Raw genomic sequence first — 18063 nt, 5'->3', positions numbered from 1 at the left:
TTGGCAGACACCTGTCTTTAAAACCAAGACAAGGTCCCAGCCTCTCAACTCATCTCTCTCCTGGCCTGGCCAAAATGAAAAACTTTGGCTAGAGCCCAGTTTTTATCTAATATCTAAAAGCATCTAGAAGGCTGATAGTAAAGTCTGGGTAGCCTGCTCCAAGGAGAGAGTATACAGCTCCACCTCTTGATTTTGTCTTCAACTCGCGATTCTGAACATATCTGAAGTTTTCAGGTTGTTAGAGACAGAAATAACACAGCCCTGTGACATGAAACATCATTTTTAATCAACATGCCCTAGAATGATTGCCCTGAATTCTACCACCATGCAGAAAGCACACCTTGCACCCCATCTCTCAACCATGTACAAGAATATTATGGAAACATAAACTGCGCAGCTGTTGCAGCCAGCTCATGTTGGCTTACTTATTGCATGTGCCCCATTCTCCTCTCCATTCACAGTGGCTTCTCCGTTCTTTGGTGTGTTCTGCTGGGAAACAGCAGTCGTCGTGGCTCCCGCTGTGGCCGCCGTGGCCGCCGCGGCTGCCGCGGCGCTGGCCTGCTGCTGCGCGAGCTTCTCTCGGAACGCTTGCTGCCGGGTCTGGACGACATCAGGCATCACCGCGTCTATCAGAGACAGGGACTCTATAGGCCTGCCATCAAATACTGTACCATCCTGCAGGGAGAACGAGCACACGGGAAATCCCGGGGTTAGGATCTTCAGCACTCAGGCGGCAAAGAATCACAAAATGAGCCCGTGTGAAAATACTGCACTTTGACTGAACCAACAGGGCCACAGGATTAAGGACTGCCTCTCTCTCAGATCTGTGATGGTGGCACTCATGGTCCACTCAGAAATCTGATTGGTCAAAAAGTAATTTGTTGGAATTTTATAGGAAGTTCTACCATATAAATGCTTTATAGATGCAAAAAGAGTTAAGCTGTGTTAAAAAATACGTCTGACCAATGACAAAAAGTTTCACTTTGCTTTCTGCTTGAAAAAACAGGGCCACGGCTAAAGCCATGATAAAGGCAAAAAGACTTTGGTTAAACTGCTTGTTTTCCCACACTTGCAGGAGCATAGGAATGGAATGGAAGCAGATGATGTATAATGAACCTCAGCCAAAACATGCATAAATTCAGTGGTTTCTTATCCAGTGTTTTTCAACCCAGCACCACCAGTTGTAGCTGATCATACAAGACAGCCTTACCATTATTTTTATTTTATTCCACTATATTATTATTAATAGTTATGAATTTCATTTTGATTTCTGTAAATTAGACTTCAGCTTCAACTACCAATTGAGTAAACTTTTAGGGGCTGTTGAAGACTTAATAGAGACTATATTGACTTAGCTTTTCTTCACTTTCACTCTCCTATTATCTTAAATATAGGGGAAAGATTGCAGTAGTCTTCATAAAGTGCAATTTTGCCAATCTTCTGCAGACTCCCTTCAATTCTTTGAAATAATAATGATCTGGTGGTGAAAGATTTGCTCTTGAGAAAGAGCAAGTAAGAATAGGATACAGATAGATAATGTAGCTGATAAACAATATAATCTTCCATAGGTGAGAACAATTAATATAGAAAAACAGCTGTTTGCCTGACTGGTATGTTTCTGCTGACCTAGTTGTTGCATTACCCCTTATAATTACAATATTAAGATAATACATACTTGTTTCCTCATGAGGAAGAAAAAGGAGAAGACAGTCATTAGAGAAGAAACCATAATGTCTTCCTCAACATTTTTTTAATGTGTCTGCCAAAATTTATTTGAATCTTGACTCAAATTCTTGCTACACAATAAACAAAATATTTGCCGACAGATCCTGACATCTTACATTTTCATCTGTAAATGTGCTCACTGGACTATTTACATGACTGCCCTTTAATAGATCACAAACAATAATTTTATGCACACTAGTTCATAGACTCGCTGATTACATAGGGAAGCATCTATGGTAGCCCTTCCTGGGATTCAGATGTAGCATGAGTGGCCTTTGCTTTGCTGCAACATACTTAACAGTATGTGTTTGAACAGGATCAGAGAATGGCTTGGGTTGAGTTGGAAAGGACCTTAAAGGCTATACAGTTCCAACATCCCTGCTGTGACAAGGACACCTTCCACTAGATCATGCTCACGGCCTTGTTCAACCTGACTCAAACCATGAGAGAGAAACATAAATCTTATAGGTGACAACAGGCATATTTTCAGATTATTCTCTCATTTTAGGGAAAGTCTTGAAGCTGGGCAATGCAGGACCCTACAACCTGATCTAAGCGCTTCAGAGCTGGAACTTTTTAACTGTGTAGCTCCAGTTTCAGGCATGGGGCAAAATGTTAAGTAGCAGCAAATTGAGACAGCTTCCTAACACTGGTTTGTTATTACAACTGCATCAAAGTGCAGCTCGGCATGAATGTCAAATGTTATTGCCCCATTTACAAAACAACACATATACAAATCTTAAACATGGTATTGAGTCACAAGAAGAAAAAACACACAGAATGTTTGAATAAAACCAAAAGAGTTTCCAAACTACACATTGCAAACAACAAAGCCTTTTCTCTATTTTATATTCCTTTGTTCTCACCCATGCTGTTCACATGCTACATTCAGGTGTAGAGGAAAAAGCAGTAGCTTCTCTGTATTAATTTTTATTACAGATGCTTGTCAATCAGAAGTATCTATCATAAAAATCTTGTAATGCAGCACTTGCTTATGTGTCAGGCTTCATTCCCTCTCAAAGCACCTCATCTTTAAGGTTGGAAGGGCAAAACCACTGGCTTTTCCCACATCCCCTCTTTGTTTCCACTGGCAGCTCAAGGAGAACAGAGACAGTCTGTGGCTGTTCATACAATATCTACAGAAAACCTGCACCCCAGCCACACTGAGAATTTACATGCAACTGTTTCACCATGAACATGATGCCTCATCTCATATGATCTAGGCCAAAGTTACTGAAATCACTCTCCAGTGACCTCTGTGGATTTCTGATCAGGCTTCTCATGGCCTGTGAACAGTGCTGCCTGCTAGGAGGTGTCAGGGAGTGAAGTTTTAGCCCATGCTGCAGGTTTTTCCTGCCAAATTCTGCTATGACCTTGAAAACACAAGGCTGTAAGCACAGGTACTTTTTCTTGTTTGCTGCAAGAACCTGTACACCCTGGATTTGTTGGCTGGGGTAGCAGAAACACCACGAAACACCAGGTAAGCAGTGCAGAGAACACCTCCCTGCCACAGCTGAAAAACCAGAAACACGTCTGTCTCCATCTCAGAGCTTTCTGGCTCTCTGCTGGGATGGGACAAAGTCTGAGGAATAAAATGAAACCAGATGAGGAGAAGCTGGGCAGTGGCTCGTGCTGGGGCTACTGGGGTGTGCTGCTCGGCACGTCCCAGCACATGGCGGTGGCAGCGGTGGCAGTGATGGCAGCTGGCAGCAGTGGCACTTACTTCGTTGATGCTGATCTCGGCCTCCACATACTGGAGCCCCTTCTGGAGGATGGAGATGAGTGCAGCAGGTGGCACTAGTGTTCCGTTGATGTTGGACTGGCTGATGTGGCTCTCGATACCGAAGGTAAAGGCCGAGTGGGAGAAACCTGAGAGCAGGAAAAGGAAGCCATGATATGAAATCTAAATGCACCAGCCAGATACACCTTCACGGTCTAAAAATAATTCTGTCTTGAGATCTAAGAGACGCTGCCGTGTAAGCAGGAGGGTGTGGGCTGACTGCTCGGAGCTGGGGAGGTCAACCTCAGCCACCCTGCCTGCCCATCCCCCTCCCTCCCCCACATACAGGGCAAGCCATATAGATAGAAAGGGAAATGCATGCACAGAAAAATAACTGCACTAACCGAAACACAGCCCCCCAGAACATGTAAACATCAGCAATCGCCACAAGGGCAGGTCCAGCTAAAAAAAGTGCCTCAAATCTCCATTCCCCTTGCTGAATTTCAGTGCTGGGTGTTTGTGAAGCTGCACACTTAAATCCCTACTAGCATGCAAGTTGTATAAAATCAAGGCATAGATGCAGCTGACACAGAGGAGCCATTCCGTTACACCAGGGAAAAGATTTCAAATCCTCTGCTCATTTATTGCTTAGTACAATATGATGGGCAGAGCACTGCTGTTAAAACGTGAAACCACAGAAAGGCCACCTCTGTAAACCTATTTTCTGTATGTGAACAGCAATAGCAAAAGTAATTAACTGGGATCTGCCACACAGCAGATGACAAGCTGAGGTGGCCTGTACTTCAGCCAGAAGTCTTTCTCTTCCCTGTTTCATTTTTGTCATTGTCTGCGTAAGTAAGCGGCAATGAAGGCAACAGCACTGAAAATTAAAGAATTTTGGCAGACAAATTTTAGAGTGCTGCCTTAAATTCTGTCTGAAGCTGCTCAGAACTGTTGCTGGGTATGGAGGCGAGTGCTGCAGAGAGACTGTACAGAGGGGCAGCTGTGGGAGGGGGGAGGGGGAACAGGATGTAGATATAACTGTAGGAACCCATTTATCATCACACTGTCTCCAGAGCATTAATCTAACATTAAAAGCCTTGGGGAAACCACCCATGCACTGTCTCAAACAGGAAGAGCTCTCATCGTCTCCACCAACTAGACAAGAAAAAACAACAAACAACAAACCCCCCCCAAAAAAGAAAGCAGCTTTCAAATGAAAATACTTCCGTTAAATATAGCTGTGCCTCTTCCCCTTGTCAACACCAGTTTCATTTACAGTTCTGTCCGTTAAGGGATTTCCCCTATATCACTGCAATGCCCAATTGTGTGCAGGCTGGGGATGTGATTTTGGGCTTGCTCGACAGTAATGCTTTCTTTCTGTCTTTTCAAGATGCTTTTCCCAGCTAGCTCAATTATTAACACAGATAGCTAGCAAAAACAAGCTGAGAAACAGAATGCCTCCCACATTTGAAACCAAGGTATGTATTTCTATGATTCTCCCCCTCCCCCTACGCAATTTATTTTGCTGCCGCTTTTCTCTTTTTCCTGCTAACAGCTTCCACTCTGTCCCCTCCCACCTTAATTTCCCTTCCTGGCACTCTCCCAGTTTTGGGGGATGCTTTGGACACTTTTTAGGAAATGGCAGGTCCACCTATGAACAGAATTCCATGGGATCACAAGGCATTAAAAAAGGACAGATAAAAAACCCTCACTGAAAAACTGCAGTATCATTTATGTAATCCCTAGGCCAATTTCTTATTCTGCATTGCTCTTCATGTCCTGGTCTAGTTTATGAGCTACTGGACCTCCAGCTGTGAAATAGACTGTAAGATCTGCAGGGCAGTGTTTTTCCCTGGTTATTAGTTTTTTAGGACATCTAAGCACATCACTGGGAACCACAATGAGGAAGAGAAATCAAGCACTGATCATACATAGCCTTCACCTGAGAGGTCTAGGGCCTAATCACTGAACACTGAAACCTCTATGTGTATCTATAAATATATGGCATAAAACTAGCCAGAATTAGAGAATCAGATTCCTCTTAATTTATATTTATGTGTATTTGAGTTAATCAACGATGGTAACACAACTTTCTTAAAACAGAATGAGCATAAAAATACACAACAGATAAATCGTAAATCTAGGAAAATTGAGATGCTGTCCAAGAGCACTAAAGGTGACTGCTAAAATGCCCAGCAGCTAGTTTCCAAGTCAACAGCTCAGAAAATTGTAACATGGTCTCTGATTGAAACAACAGGAGGATGGCATAAAAATGGCAATCAACAAACATGGAAGGAAAAAGTAAAAAAGTGGAAAACCACGACTGTGGATCTATGGCAGACATAAATCTTAACTATGACATTTTACATCTCATTATTGTATTTTGTGTCTTACAGATTTTTTAGCTGGCTGCTGGCATATCTCAAGCCCCATCTTTGCCAGGAGACAGATGATTGTGCACACAGCTAAACCTCTTTGTTCAGTGCTGATCCCCAGAGAGCAACACAACTCACCTCACAGCATGTGGGAGAAGAAACTTTTCAGTACAAAACTCAGTTGTGTTTCTGCAATGAAACATGTTATTTTACTGTTTCTCTGGATGCTGAGAAACTATCACCAAAGCACCTGTTAGATGAGGAAACACAAAACTCCTGGTACACTGTCACTGAGGAGCAACCTCACTCACACACTTCCAGCAGCTGTGAGCAACTTTCCTAAGATTTTATCAGACAAGATCCGATTAACAAAAATCAATGGCACAAAACTGTTTAAGTAGGTGCTGCTGGACACAGCACTCCTCACACCTCTTGAAAAAAAAAAAGCAACCAATACAATTGTAATTTAAAAAAGAGCCAAAAAACCAACAGAAATATGCCAACCAGTTCTCCAACAGATAGCTAATTCCCTCCGGATTTCTTGTATTACCACAGCAGTTACGTAAGGTTCATTTGAAAATAAACAGTTTTATAACCACCTCACACAGTCAAAAAAAAAAATCCTCAGTGAACCTGTACCTACATCAGGTTTCTGGTAACACTGAAGAATCACCTGAGCTTTATTTTTATAGTTACCAGATGTCATCAGTTCTCTTCAGGGCTCTGCACTGAACTACACTAAATTACACAGCAAAGCTGCAGCTCCATAGTTCAGTCTTATGAAAAGGTGATTTCTATCAAACAAAGGCAATTTTTAAAAAATGTTAGCTTGTTAACCTGGCCCTCCTTCTAAGATTGTGAAATACACTGGGGACACAAAGCCAAGACACAAGCACCACCCCCAGCCCCAGTCTGCCAAGGCAGTTGGGAGCGTGAGCAGAGACAGAAGGAGCTCTGCAAGTGGGGATCTGAAGGAAGGATGTGGTGGGGGAGACATGAAATTACAGCAGACAAACTGAAAATGCCGTGGCAGCAGTGAAATGAATGAAAATTGCAAATCCGTGTCTGCGTGCATTCCTTCTCATAAATTCTGTCATTGGTGACTGCAATAATCACTCCACAAAACAATAACTTCTGTTCAAATAGCACCAGTAAACAAAATTTTAGTGCAATATACCCTTTGAAGACACATGCAGTGAGACTATAAGCTTTTGAGGTTAAAAGCATGAACACAAAAGGCTGAAGAGGAGAAACAGGTTTCATAGCAGTGAGCCAGCTGCTATTGCTGTGACATGACCAGTGCCCTAAATGGAATCTTTCAGCAGACTTGAGAGAATGGCTTCCAGGTTTTTTCAGCCCCAAAAAAGATGGGAAAACAGAAACCATCAAGCTATGCATAATTTGTAAAGACTTTATCATAAATGAAAAATATACCCATAGGAATAGTGCAGAAAAAATTCTTGTGCAGAAAAAGTTCATCTTGGGATGATCTTGGTACGAATGGAGGTGACTTATAGTTGGACTTGAAGTATTTCACAGAGCATAAAAGCAGAGAAGAAATAATGAATGTAGAAAACAATTAATTAAATGACCCCCTCAGTCTCAAAAATTATTACACAAGTCAGAAACAGACTTGGAAACTGACTGCAATTCCTAATTGAGAGATTCCCACAGTTTTTTTGTACTGACAGTGGTAACAGGTCCTGGTTCTGTGCTATATCTTTTCCCACACTGAGGTGTCTGTATATACTCTCAGTGGTACATACACAGCCGTTTGGGAATTCTTGCCCTAGGCAGTGCCAAAAAATGCATATGTAGGACTGTGTTTTGCAAAATTTCACTGATAGGTTTTGCTATAACTGCAAAAACGGAGATGATGGAGGGTTTTTCCTTTGGCTGTTCCTTTTTCAGTTAGAAATGGCTTCCCTTTGAAGCTAGATTTGTCATTGATCATAAAATGACAAGGTTTTATTTAATGAACATAATGACGCTTGTTGCATGCTTGTTTGATCTGAAGGCTACATAGTTTTAATTGTTTGCAATATGCCTGGCTCACATCAGAAATGCCTGTCAATGTAGGTGTAGGAAAGGCAACTGCGGAGCCACACAGCCCAGGGAATGACGCTTCTTCTCCAGTGATGTGTCTCATCTCTTCTGGGAGCAAAGCATTATGCCTCCTTTTAGACTCACACCTGGGGTGATGCTGAGTATTCCCCACGCTGGCTCATTTGGCACTCACAGCTCCAGGTAAAACTGACATCTACCAAGTGTTCCTTTAATTTTCCAATCTCTTTAGCACCACAAAAAGCTTGTCTTTGTAAAACTGCAACCTTGAATTGTAGCAGTTACAGTACCTGCTGCTTTATTTGTACAGGTGAGGGGAATGACAAAGAGGGGTCTGTAAAAGCAAAGAACTTTGAACTGTTTCAGTCCTTACTGGTTACTGGGGTGTTACTTTGGGGATGTCCTGATGAGCAATAGACAAGTGATCTGTTGAACAAAGTTTTCTGTTTGTGAGCTAAGTGGTCTTAGTTTTCTCGGGTTAACCTAAATAGTTTGCTGTACTGATAATTTTTAAAACCCAGGTGTTTTTCAGTTATTTGCGACTTATTTGGTTCAGTTACTCACACTGTAAGATCCTTCACTGAAACATTTGCTACAGTACAATAAAACAGAGAATAGAGAATTATGAAAATCAAAGTGCCTTTTTCATACACTTTGGGCATCTTGATGATGAACACCCTCTATCCCAACACTGAATACAAGTAACAAGCCACTCCTACAAATCTTTGTAAAACTAATGCTGAGTGCGGCCCTCTTTTCTGAAAAACAGTGACATTTCATATGGAGATCTGTGTAATTTCCTTCAATAAATTTTCCTATTTCTTTAACTGAACCAGTCCAGACTGAGGTTTGCATATACAGAGATCTTAACTTCAATTTCTGGAGATCAATAAATTAGTGATGCTATTACTTTAAAAGAAAGAGAGAAGAAAAACAAAAGAAAAGGAATAAACTACCTGACAATCCCTTCTTTTTCTCCAACAATTAAACATCTCCACGTGGAAATAACCAGCACTTCTTGCTTAATTGATTTCTCTGCCATTGTGTTGCCTTTCTTTTTTGAAATTTCCAACACAAGCTCCTCCAGTCCTCACCTCTGAAGTAACACAGTGTTCCTTTTTAAAGTATTTGGCAGGTAGAGGAGACAAAAATGAACAAGGCTTTAGACATTATTAAAATGTCTGGCTCAGCAGAATCAACATGAAGCTGCTACAATGGGATCCACCCACAATCTCAAGCTTTCTGGCTGCAGAAGAGCCTGTCTTCTCTACGGCAAGTCATGCCCCTGGCACTACTGCTGAGACTTTGACCAAAGGACAATTCAGACAAGAACAGAAGGCCTGTACAGCTATACAGGCTGCAGGGCAAAAAAAAAAAAAAAAAAAGTTTGTGAGGGGCAAAGGAAAGTCATCTTTATGACCATAAATGGGTATATGGGCAAAATTCCCAGGAGATTCAGACACATCAAGTAGAAATATTCCACTGCATCATGAGTCAAAAGAAAATCACATGCAGGAGAAGCAGACGTCCACCCGCAATCCCATCAGCTGCTCCACTGTGTTACCAAACCCAAGGAGCTCCAAAGCTGCCTGCACAACTGCCTGCCAAAGAAACCAGATGCAAGCAGTGGAAAAACATTCATCCCAAGTTTGACGTCTGGTCCTGGGAGTGCCATGGGAGCAGGAAGGCAAGAAGGGCAGAGTGGTGCAATGTGGTGTTCTGAAATAAATTAGAGCCCCAGCACAGCAGCTAAAAAAAGGTCCAAAAAATACAAAAAAACCCCAGTGAAATACGACCATGAACAGAACAATTTCCTCCAAAAACTAATGATGGACAAACAACACAGACAGTGTTAAATGAAGACTTTTGTAGGTCTAGATTTATCAGTGTACAGAGGCAAGGCACATGTATCACTAAGAGCAGATTTGAAAGCAATTTCTGTATGCAAAACCAAGAGCAAACAACTTAAGTTAGAGCAATTGTATTTTCTTAATTCAGGGCCTAGCACAAGCTAATCTAGCTCCTGAGGCAAGTGATGTAATTTCTTTCCATTGCCTGAGAGAATATAGTGATGCTCTTCACTGTACTTGACTGCAGTTGCCATTTATATGATGCACTGAGAAATGAGAATACAACATGGATCCCTATCCCTGCTTTTCCTTAGATTTTTTGTCTAAACTGAATTATGTATCCATAAAAATATGGTCATAAACTCCAAGTGTACATATATGGGAAAGCTTTACAAAAAGGGCAACTGGTTTCTTGGAAATATGTTTGGTCACAGTAAGTGCCTGGTGCCTTAAGCCACTGGTAAGATTCTATTAACAATTACAAAAAATAACGGTGGACAAGAATCCTACACCAGATCTTGTTTGTTATTCACAGCAGACTGAGATTCTTCTCTTAGTTGAGGTTTCTGTTTCTCAGTAATACATCCCAGAGTATCTCTCTGTTTTTGGCAGTGTCTGCTTATTTTGAAGACTTACCTTTGCAATTACATAAAGGGCTTAACAAGGACACACATTAGCAATTTAAAATAGAGAACTGCAATTGAAATATATTTTTAGAAGAACCAGCTGAACAATAGGGCTTGCACATTTGTTTCAAGATTAGGATTGCTAAATGATTAAAATTATTTCCAGAACCCTGGGAAATGTGTTTGTGGTATTACAAACTCTTTCACAGTCACTGGGAAATATAAAGAAAGGATTCCTAGCTGTAGGTAAAATTACAGTATGTCTAGCTACCCAAAGTTTTACAGTCGTGATTATTCACTAATATTAAATGTTACGCCCTTTTTTCTTGGATATTGGACCTGTTCACCTTCTGCCAAGAATTCAGAGTAAACGTCTGCTACCCAAAATTATTTTATTATGTGCCAAAGAATGTTTTTGGCAGGTACTTTTTTTTCTTTTTCATGCAGGAAAGTATGTTGGAAAAGATTAATACAACTTGGAAATGATCTTTTGATGAGTGGTACTTGGCACTCGCTGTTTAAGCCTTTCTGAGGGCTGCAAATTAACAAAGAGAGAAATACGATACAGACAGAAAACAGAGCACAAGCAATGGAAAGAGGAACTTATAAAAAGCTCTTGAAAACAAGGTCTGAAGTAATCCTGTTTCACTCACTCTGTGCAAATGAGAATAAAACTACAAGTATCAGTACAGATCTAGCAATTTACTGCAATTATGGGCAAAGTTTGAAACAGCTTATGAAGGCCACAAGGATGAAAATAATCTTTAATTTCTGAATTCATGGGATGCTGTTATCGTTTAGCCCTGTCTGTGCAACCAAACATCTAAAGAAAGAGATACACATAAAATTAGGCATAATGTTTATAGAACAGACTTCCACAGTCCTATATACTCTCCTTAAGCTATGCTCTCCCTGTTCTAACATACACCCTGAGTGGTGGCCAGTGGGACACCTCAGGTGACACTCAGGGGACATTCAGGAACCTGACACCAGGAAGGGTTATGTGGATGGTGACTACAAACAGAGCCCTAACACAGGATGGCTGTGAGGAGGGGTGTCTGTAAGCACCACGGCTGAACATTCTCAGCACAGAGGTTATTAGCAAAACTTGCAAAGCTCCCCTGGGCCTGGAGACTCAAACTGAAAAGCAGCAAAGTGAGAAATGTGTAGGACTGCACCGGTTTTACCAGCAAAGCCATCTTGACCTTTAGACATCTGTCTTCTACCCCACATGCTATTTTCTTAATACCCTAAAAATACTGTGTTTTTGCAAGCTTTAAAAAACAGGACATGAAGTGATCAGAACCAAAATTTGTGCCATGGAATAAATTTGTAAAGGTGTAATTGTTTATGTTTGTGTAACTTCAAAATCGCTGTGTTTGCTCAGTGTCCAATATCCAACCCTGTATGGCAACATTCAGGCCAAAGAAAAACTGAAATATCCCAAGTTTAGAAAACTGTGAAGAGACCTAGAAGGAAATATGAGGTAAGCAGGCTTTTGCAAATGGAAAACCCCCAAAATACAGTGTATTTCTTTCCTTCACATGAAGTTAAAAATTCTGCACCACTTATGAAACAGGGTAAATAGAATAAATTTTCAAAAAGACCTCTTGAACTGCACCACAAAGCATTTGAAAATATTGTTTATGCATTTGTATATAAAGAGATATCTGGTCACAAAAGTCACAAGTCTGTGCATATAAAACAATAAAAATGGGTCTCATACAGACTATTAAATTAGTTTGAAATGTACCAGAACAAAGTAGGATAAACCCAAAACCTTCTTTACATGTAAAAATATTTTGTCCTCACCATCACAGATTTGGATTTTGTCAAGCCAACATCAAACACTGCTAGTATATATTTATTGCTCTATGAAAAAAGTGTCCAATTTGCTTTTGACTTGCACAGGTGCTCAGCTTCATCCTTTCCAAGATCTGTAGCTTTGTTAAGTTTAAACAAAAATGTTTTGGGAACTGTAGCTCAACAAAGCTTGTTGCCTTCTAACGTTGACCCTGATTTTCTTAAAATGCATTCATTGTTTACAAAGAGAATAAATCTTTACTAGCAGAGAAGAAACTGCATAATAATACAGCTCTTATTTTAGAAATGGATTTGTCTTTTCAGCATAATGCATTTTCAAATAATGAAGTATAATTTCAAATTCAGAGTAAGGCCCACTGTTTCTGGAACCATACAGTCACTGCCTTCCCAGTTTAAAAGGAAAACAGAAAAGTAGAACAGATATCAAAAAAAAGGAGTTGTGGTTTATTAAAATACCTTAAATACCCTTTTGATAATATACTATTTTACTGCAAAAATATTATGCTGGAGGCATTATATGTGTATATATATAATATTATATGAAATATGTGTTGTTACAGATGGTTTCATGTCATATAGGAACATTCATTTTGAGGTGACTTTTATGAAATTTAAAGCAAACTATTTTTTGGGTCAAATTTCTTAATTGTTCTTATCCAAGAGTCACTTAACCATGTATTGTATTCCTAGAACAACACTGTGGCCTTATTTATCTAAAATAATTCATGAAAACTCTAGTGACTTTTGGTTCTATGGTTCTTGGCTGGTTCTACAGCCAACTTTCAATAAATCAGAGATCTGGACCAAACCTGAAGTTATTTTATTTTAATTGAGTAGGCTGGCCCTAAAAAGGATAATGCATCATATCAATAGGACTGCATGCCCACAAATCAGGTCTGTGCTAAGCCATGAGAATTAAAAGTAGTGTTTGTTTTTCTCTGAAGTCTCACTATTGTACAGCTGAAAAGCTGAAAGAATCTCTGCCTTGAGTTTTAAGGCCAGTTCCTGCAAAATACAGTTAGTATCTCATTCATCCTGCTTTTAGGAATATATATTCACCCATAAATTCATAAACAGCACTCTGAAATAATTGAAAAATAATGTTAAATATTGTCCCAGCACCCATGTAATACATTTTACTCAGAGGATTTCAGTACATTTTAGGACTATGAACATTCAACATCTGCTGAGGTACTGTCCATAGTATTTACTTTGCTTTCAAACAGGAAAATTGAGGGACAGAAACTTTACGGTGAGATATAAGCACTCAGTTTTCATGTATGCCCTTGAAAAATGTACCATCACTTTATTTATCAGTAATGCTTGGCCAGCACAGGAGGAGCTGTGCAAAGGGAAGGTCAGAAGGGTCCTTACTCTGTGAGCCACAGTCACCCTGTGCTGCAGGCAGGACACCAGGCCCAAGAGACTGTGCTAACACACATATCAACACAAATAATGCAGCCACAGATTGCTACTGGATCAGCACTAAAATGTGTGTTTTATCTTTGCCTGGCAGGCTGTCATTTCACGGATGCATTTTTCCCCCAGCAAACACAAGGTCTCCCATCACTGCTGCCTTTAGAGCACAGCTGTGTGCAGAGCCTTGGGAACACAGCAGTGGCTGCCCTGCAAACCCTCCTCTACAGGTTGTTTAAAGGATCTTTGAGGCTCTCCAGTGCTGAGCAGGAGGTTGGACTACTTGAACATGAGCCAGCCATGTGCCCTTGCAGCACAGAAAGCCAAGAGCATGCTGAGCTGTACCACAAAAAGCACTGCCACAGGGTCACTGGGGGGGATGCTCACCCTCTGCTCAGCGCTGCTGAGACACAGGAGTGCCTTATCCACGAGAGAACCCAGTGAAATACAATCCATAACCATAATCAATGGACTGCTGCATCTGCAGGAGAGGCTGAGAGAGCTGGGGGCTGCTCAGCCTGGAGAAGAGATGGCTCACAGATGGCTTATCCTCTGTGCAAAAACACCTGAGGGAGGTGCAAAGCGGATGGACACTTTTTCCACTGGTACTCTGTGATAAAAGGCAATCAGCACAAAATGAAACATGCGACATTCCCCTGAAACACAGCAAATCATTTTTTACTGTGAGGGTGATAGAAGCATTGGAACTGGCTGTCCAGTGAAGTGGTGGGCTCTCAATCCTTAAGAGATAGTCAAAATCCAACTGGACACAGCCCTGGGAAACCTGGTGCAGCCAACCCTGTTCTGAGCAGAGGAGATGGATTAGATGATCTCCAATGGCCTCTGCCAACCTGAACTATTCACTGATTCTGCCATCTCCTGAGATACTGTCCAGACTGAGCCCTCCTACGATCCTAATGAGCCAAATTGCAACAAAACATAAAAAAGGCAAAAGAAGAATCATTATCCAGTTACTCTGCCATCAGTGCACACTATGGCTTTTACGGCCACACTGGACAATTGCCTTTATTGACCAAGTGATTCATCCTTCTAATGAGTTATTCTTCAAGGTTCAAATTTTAATAATTTCAGAAAAAAACATTCACTGTGTATTCCTCTTCTACCTCGCAGCAATCTTCCCACACAAAGGAAGCAGTTAGCTTTGAAGCAAATTTAGCTGACCTATATATGCCAATCTTTCATGCTTTGCTTAATCTGAATTATTTTCAACATGCACGTCTCTCGTCTGTGACTCAGGGACTCTGTGCCATACACAGTTGTTCAAAAAACACTCTAAACATACCTCATGCAGGCAAAGTATGGACTTCAGAGAAAAATTACACAGGCTTATGTAAGTAAAGACTGTTGCATCAGGCACCAATTCAAAAGAACAGAGAATATCATCTTCAATCATTCCCTACTGCCTGAGAACTTACGCAAGCAAACTGTGATATTTACATTTTCTGTAAAATTTCTAGGTCGAAAAAGAAAACTATTCAATAAAAAAATGTAGTTTTCCTTCAAATTTTGTTGCTTCTTTTTCAAAAAATTGCTAATGTCATTGGGAAAAAAAAGTAATTTAGTACTATTCCAACTATTAGTATTTAGTTTCATCACAAGGATGAAATCCCAGAAACATCATAATATCCACATTTTGGATAATTTCTCTCATAATTTCCAAAGGCAAAATGACAGCAAAATGCCTTGGATGTGGTTAATAGCAAAGGCCCATATTTGTACATGTCTAACTACAAAGAGTTTTGTGATTCACAGAAACCCTTTGCTCTGTGCCCTTGAATCGATGCTTAAAACCTGAGAGAAAATCTTTTTCTCTAGGAAAACAAGAAAATCTGTCAACTATGAACCAGACAGACCAATGTGCTGCTAAAATCCTGAATTTACAGAGGGGGAAAAACTTTTTTTATTAGCTGCATTCATTTTCATGGCTGGGAAGAAAACAAATGAAAATTCCAAAGTAAAATGGTAAATTGTCCCAAGTCAGCATCTAAAAATGTCATTGATATCTTTTTTAGCAAAAGCATCTAGCTACTGTTTTTATTGTCTTAGATGTGGTACAAACTGTACATGGTGCAGATTATACACTGGGGAACAGTTATCAAGGATGTGTCATAAAACATGGAAAAATTCAAATCAAAAAGTAAAAATTTGAGCAAAAATGAAAGCTTACACAATCTTAACTCTAAGCAGTCATTGCAAGACATTTTTCACAGTAAGTGTTCTACTGGAGAACAGTGAAAGCCACAGGCAACTGAGGACCTGATTTTCAGACATGAATTCCAGACTGCAGCATGCATATAAATGCTAGAAAAGGAACGCTGTTAAATGATCAATGCATCAAAAATACTCCATTTGAAAAGCTTTAATAACTGAATTGACATGCTGGGCTGGGTAGGGAACGTAATTTATTGTAGCATTTGGACAGACAGGATTTGCACTCACAACAGATGGCAACACATTTTAGATGAAGAAGTATGTGAGACATTTGATTTCCCTTTGGTTTTGCCATCCTCCCTCAACTCTTAGAAATTTCCTTGGGATCCTCATCACTCCTCGTTGCATTGTACTGCTCTGACTTTCATTCCAAATAACAAATAATTACCTGTTTCTCTTTTGGAAAAAAACAGAACTGGAAAGCTCTACATTATGAATTGTGTACTTTTTTTTTCAAAAACTTTTTTTTTCAAAAAGAAACCCAACAGAAAGTCTATGTCAGTAATGAAGATGGCTGCTAGCAAAAGCATGCATCTCAAGTGTTGAAAGAGGTGCAAAGTTAATAGAACTAATATTATTCTTATATTAATATTATGTTAATCTTAATATTATCTGCTATTAATTGTAATTAACATAATTTGGATGCCAGAACTGTGGCTGTACTTTGGTATAGCTTGTTTCACTTTCATCAATGGACATGCTTTGCTGATCTAACTGCATCCAGCACAGGAGTGTGATTTTGTGTGCTCCCATCTCCACACTGGCTGTACACTCTAAGATAGATGCACCCAACTGGGGCCAACATTTCATTTAAAAGTACACTTTGTAGCAAGACACCTAGAAATAAATGTAACCTGATTTTAAGAAGTTTGACCCCTGAGATAAACAATGGTTGAAAGGCCTCAGCACTTTTAAGAATGGCCTTTAAATTGTGCACCAAAAATATTCGTAATAAAAAAGGAGAAAACTAGACACTGCAATACTTGACTTTGGATAGGAAGAGATAACCTTGAACTGAAAATAAACACTTTTTCTCTTTGTATCTCAAGAAAGGGGCACTGATGGTCTTACTGGGGAAGTGGTTAACACCTAAGTCACCTTCATGGTGAAAGACCTATGGCATTAAGCCACAGAGCATAAATGGAAATTATGATAGACTGCTTTGATTTTCTGGGCAGAGATAAGCACTGAGACAGTCACCTGTGAGAAGACACAACTATTTACTTAGTTATTTAAATTATTTAAATTATTTTAATACAGCTAAACATTTAGAGCCTTAACTTGTCCCTGTTCTGTCCTGTAAGGGAGGAATTTGGCTGCACTGCCCCTGGAGCAAGCAGCCCCTGGAGCATCCTCTCCAGCCTGCTCCTCCAGCAGCAGGCAGCTCAAAGCAGTCTCCCTGGCTGTACTTTTTTCTGTTAAACCCCATTATCAGTCAGTGTAACTCACCAAATGCCACAACTTACTATTTCATTCCATCTGCAGATGTACTTGGTAATCATTTTATATTTCCTTCCAGGTAACCAATAAAGCTGATGAACAGCCTTATGCCAAGAAGAGATTCCTGTGAGTTCCCACTAGAAGTAACCCTTGAGATGAATACTCCCCAGCTATAATCGCTTTTCAAGATGTTTCTGTTATTCAATTTTTAATCCATTTGGTAACTCTGGATTACACTGATTTTACTCACTGTTATTTCATTTTGGTTTTAACCACTGTGTCAACAAGACTAAATAAATGTCATAAAGTAGTCCAAGTGTATTAATGTCAGCACAGCTATCTCTGTCAATTTCATTTCTGATCTTGGAAAGAAGCAGTATCAAGTATGTTTGACAAGATCTATTATCCATAAAAACTTGCTGGCTGGCATTTGGCATGATGTCATCTCTTCAGATTTGTTGGAGATATTTAGTCTCAGCATTCCAATGATTGTCCTTGACCTGTAGTTACCTGGATCATCTTATTTAACCTTTAAAAATTCTGGCACAACATTTGCTTTTTCCAGTTCACTGAAACTCTCCTCAGTATGCCAAGATTTGTTAAAAAGCAACAAAAATGGTTTAGACAGTTCAACTCTATTAATACTCTCCTGTGCAAGGCTTCTGATCTGACAGAAAATTAAGGAGGAAATATATAGTTACTGAATTTCACTTCTAGCTTCAAGTTTACATGAGCTGAACTCCTACTAGAATCACCTGCCAGCATTTTCATAATGAACTGTGGAGCCC

General features: G+C 40.0%; 1 protein-coding gene across 3 annotated transcripts in view; it reads right to left on the bottom strand.

Annotated features, from left to right (window-relative positions):
* TBL1X (transducin beta like 1 X-linked) overlaps positions 1-18063 on the bottom strand; it is a 244390-nt gene that overhangs the window by 32510 nt on the left and 193817 nt on the right. For all 3 annotated transcript variants that reach the window (XM_054271693.1, XM_054271691.1, XM_054271694.1), the window contains 2 exons: positions 3449-3594; positions 426-675 (listed from right to left, as the gene is read on the bottom strand). In XM_054271693.1, coding sequence (XP_054127668.1) covers positions 426-675; positions 3449-3594 — 396 coding nt within the window. The remainder of the gene's footprint in view (positions 1-425; positions 676-3448; positions 3595-18063) is intronic.

Source organism: Melozone crissalis, unplaced genomic scaffold (assembly GCF_028551555.1).
Source record: "Melozone crissalis strain CALT ecotype California unplaced genomic scaffold, PUWL_Pcris_2 ptg000013l_1, whole genome shotgun sequence".
In the NCBI taxonomy this organism is placed as follows: domain Eukaryota; kingdom Metazoa; phylum Chordata; class Aves; order Passeriformes; family Passerellidae; genus Melozone; species Melozone crissalis.
This window is presented reverse-complemented; position numbering and strand designations above follow the sequence as displayed.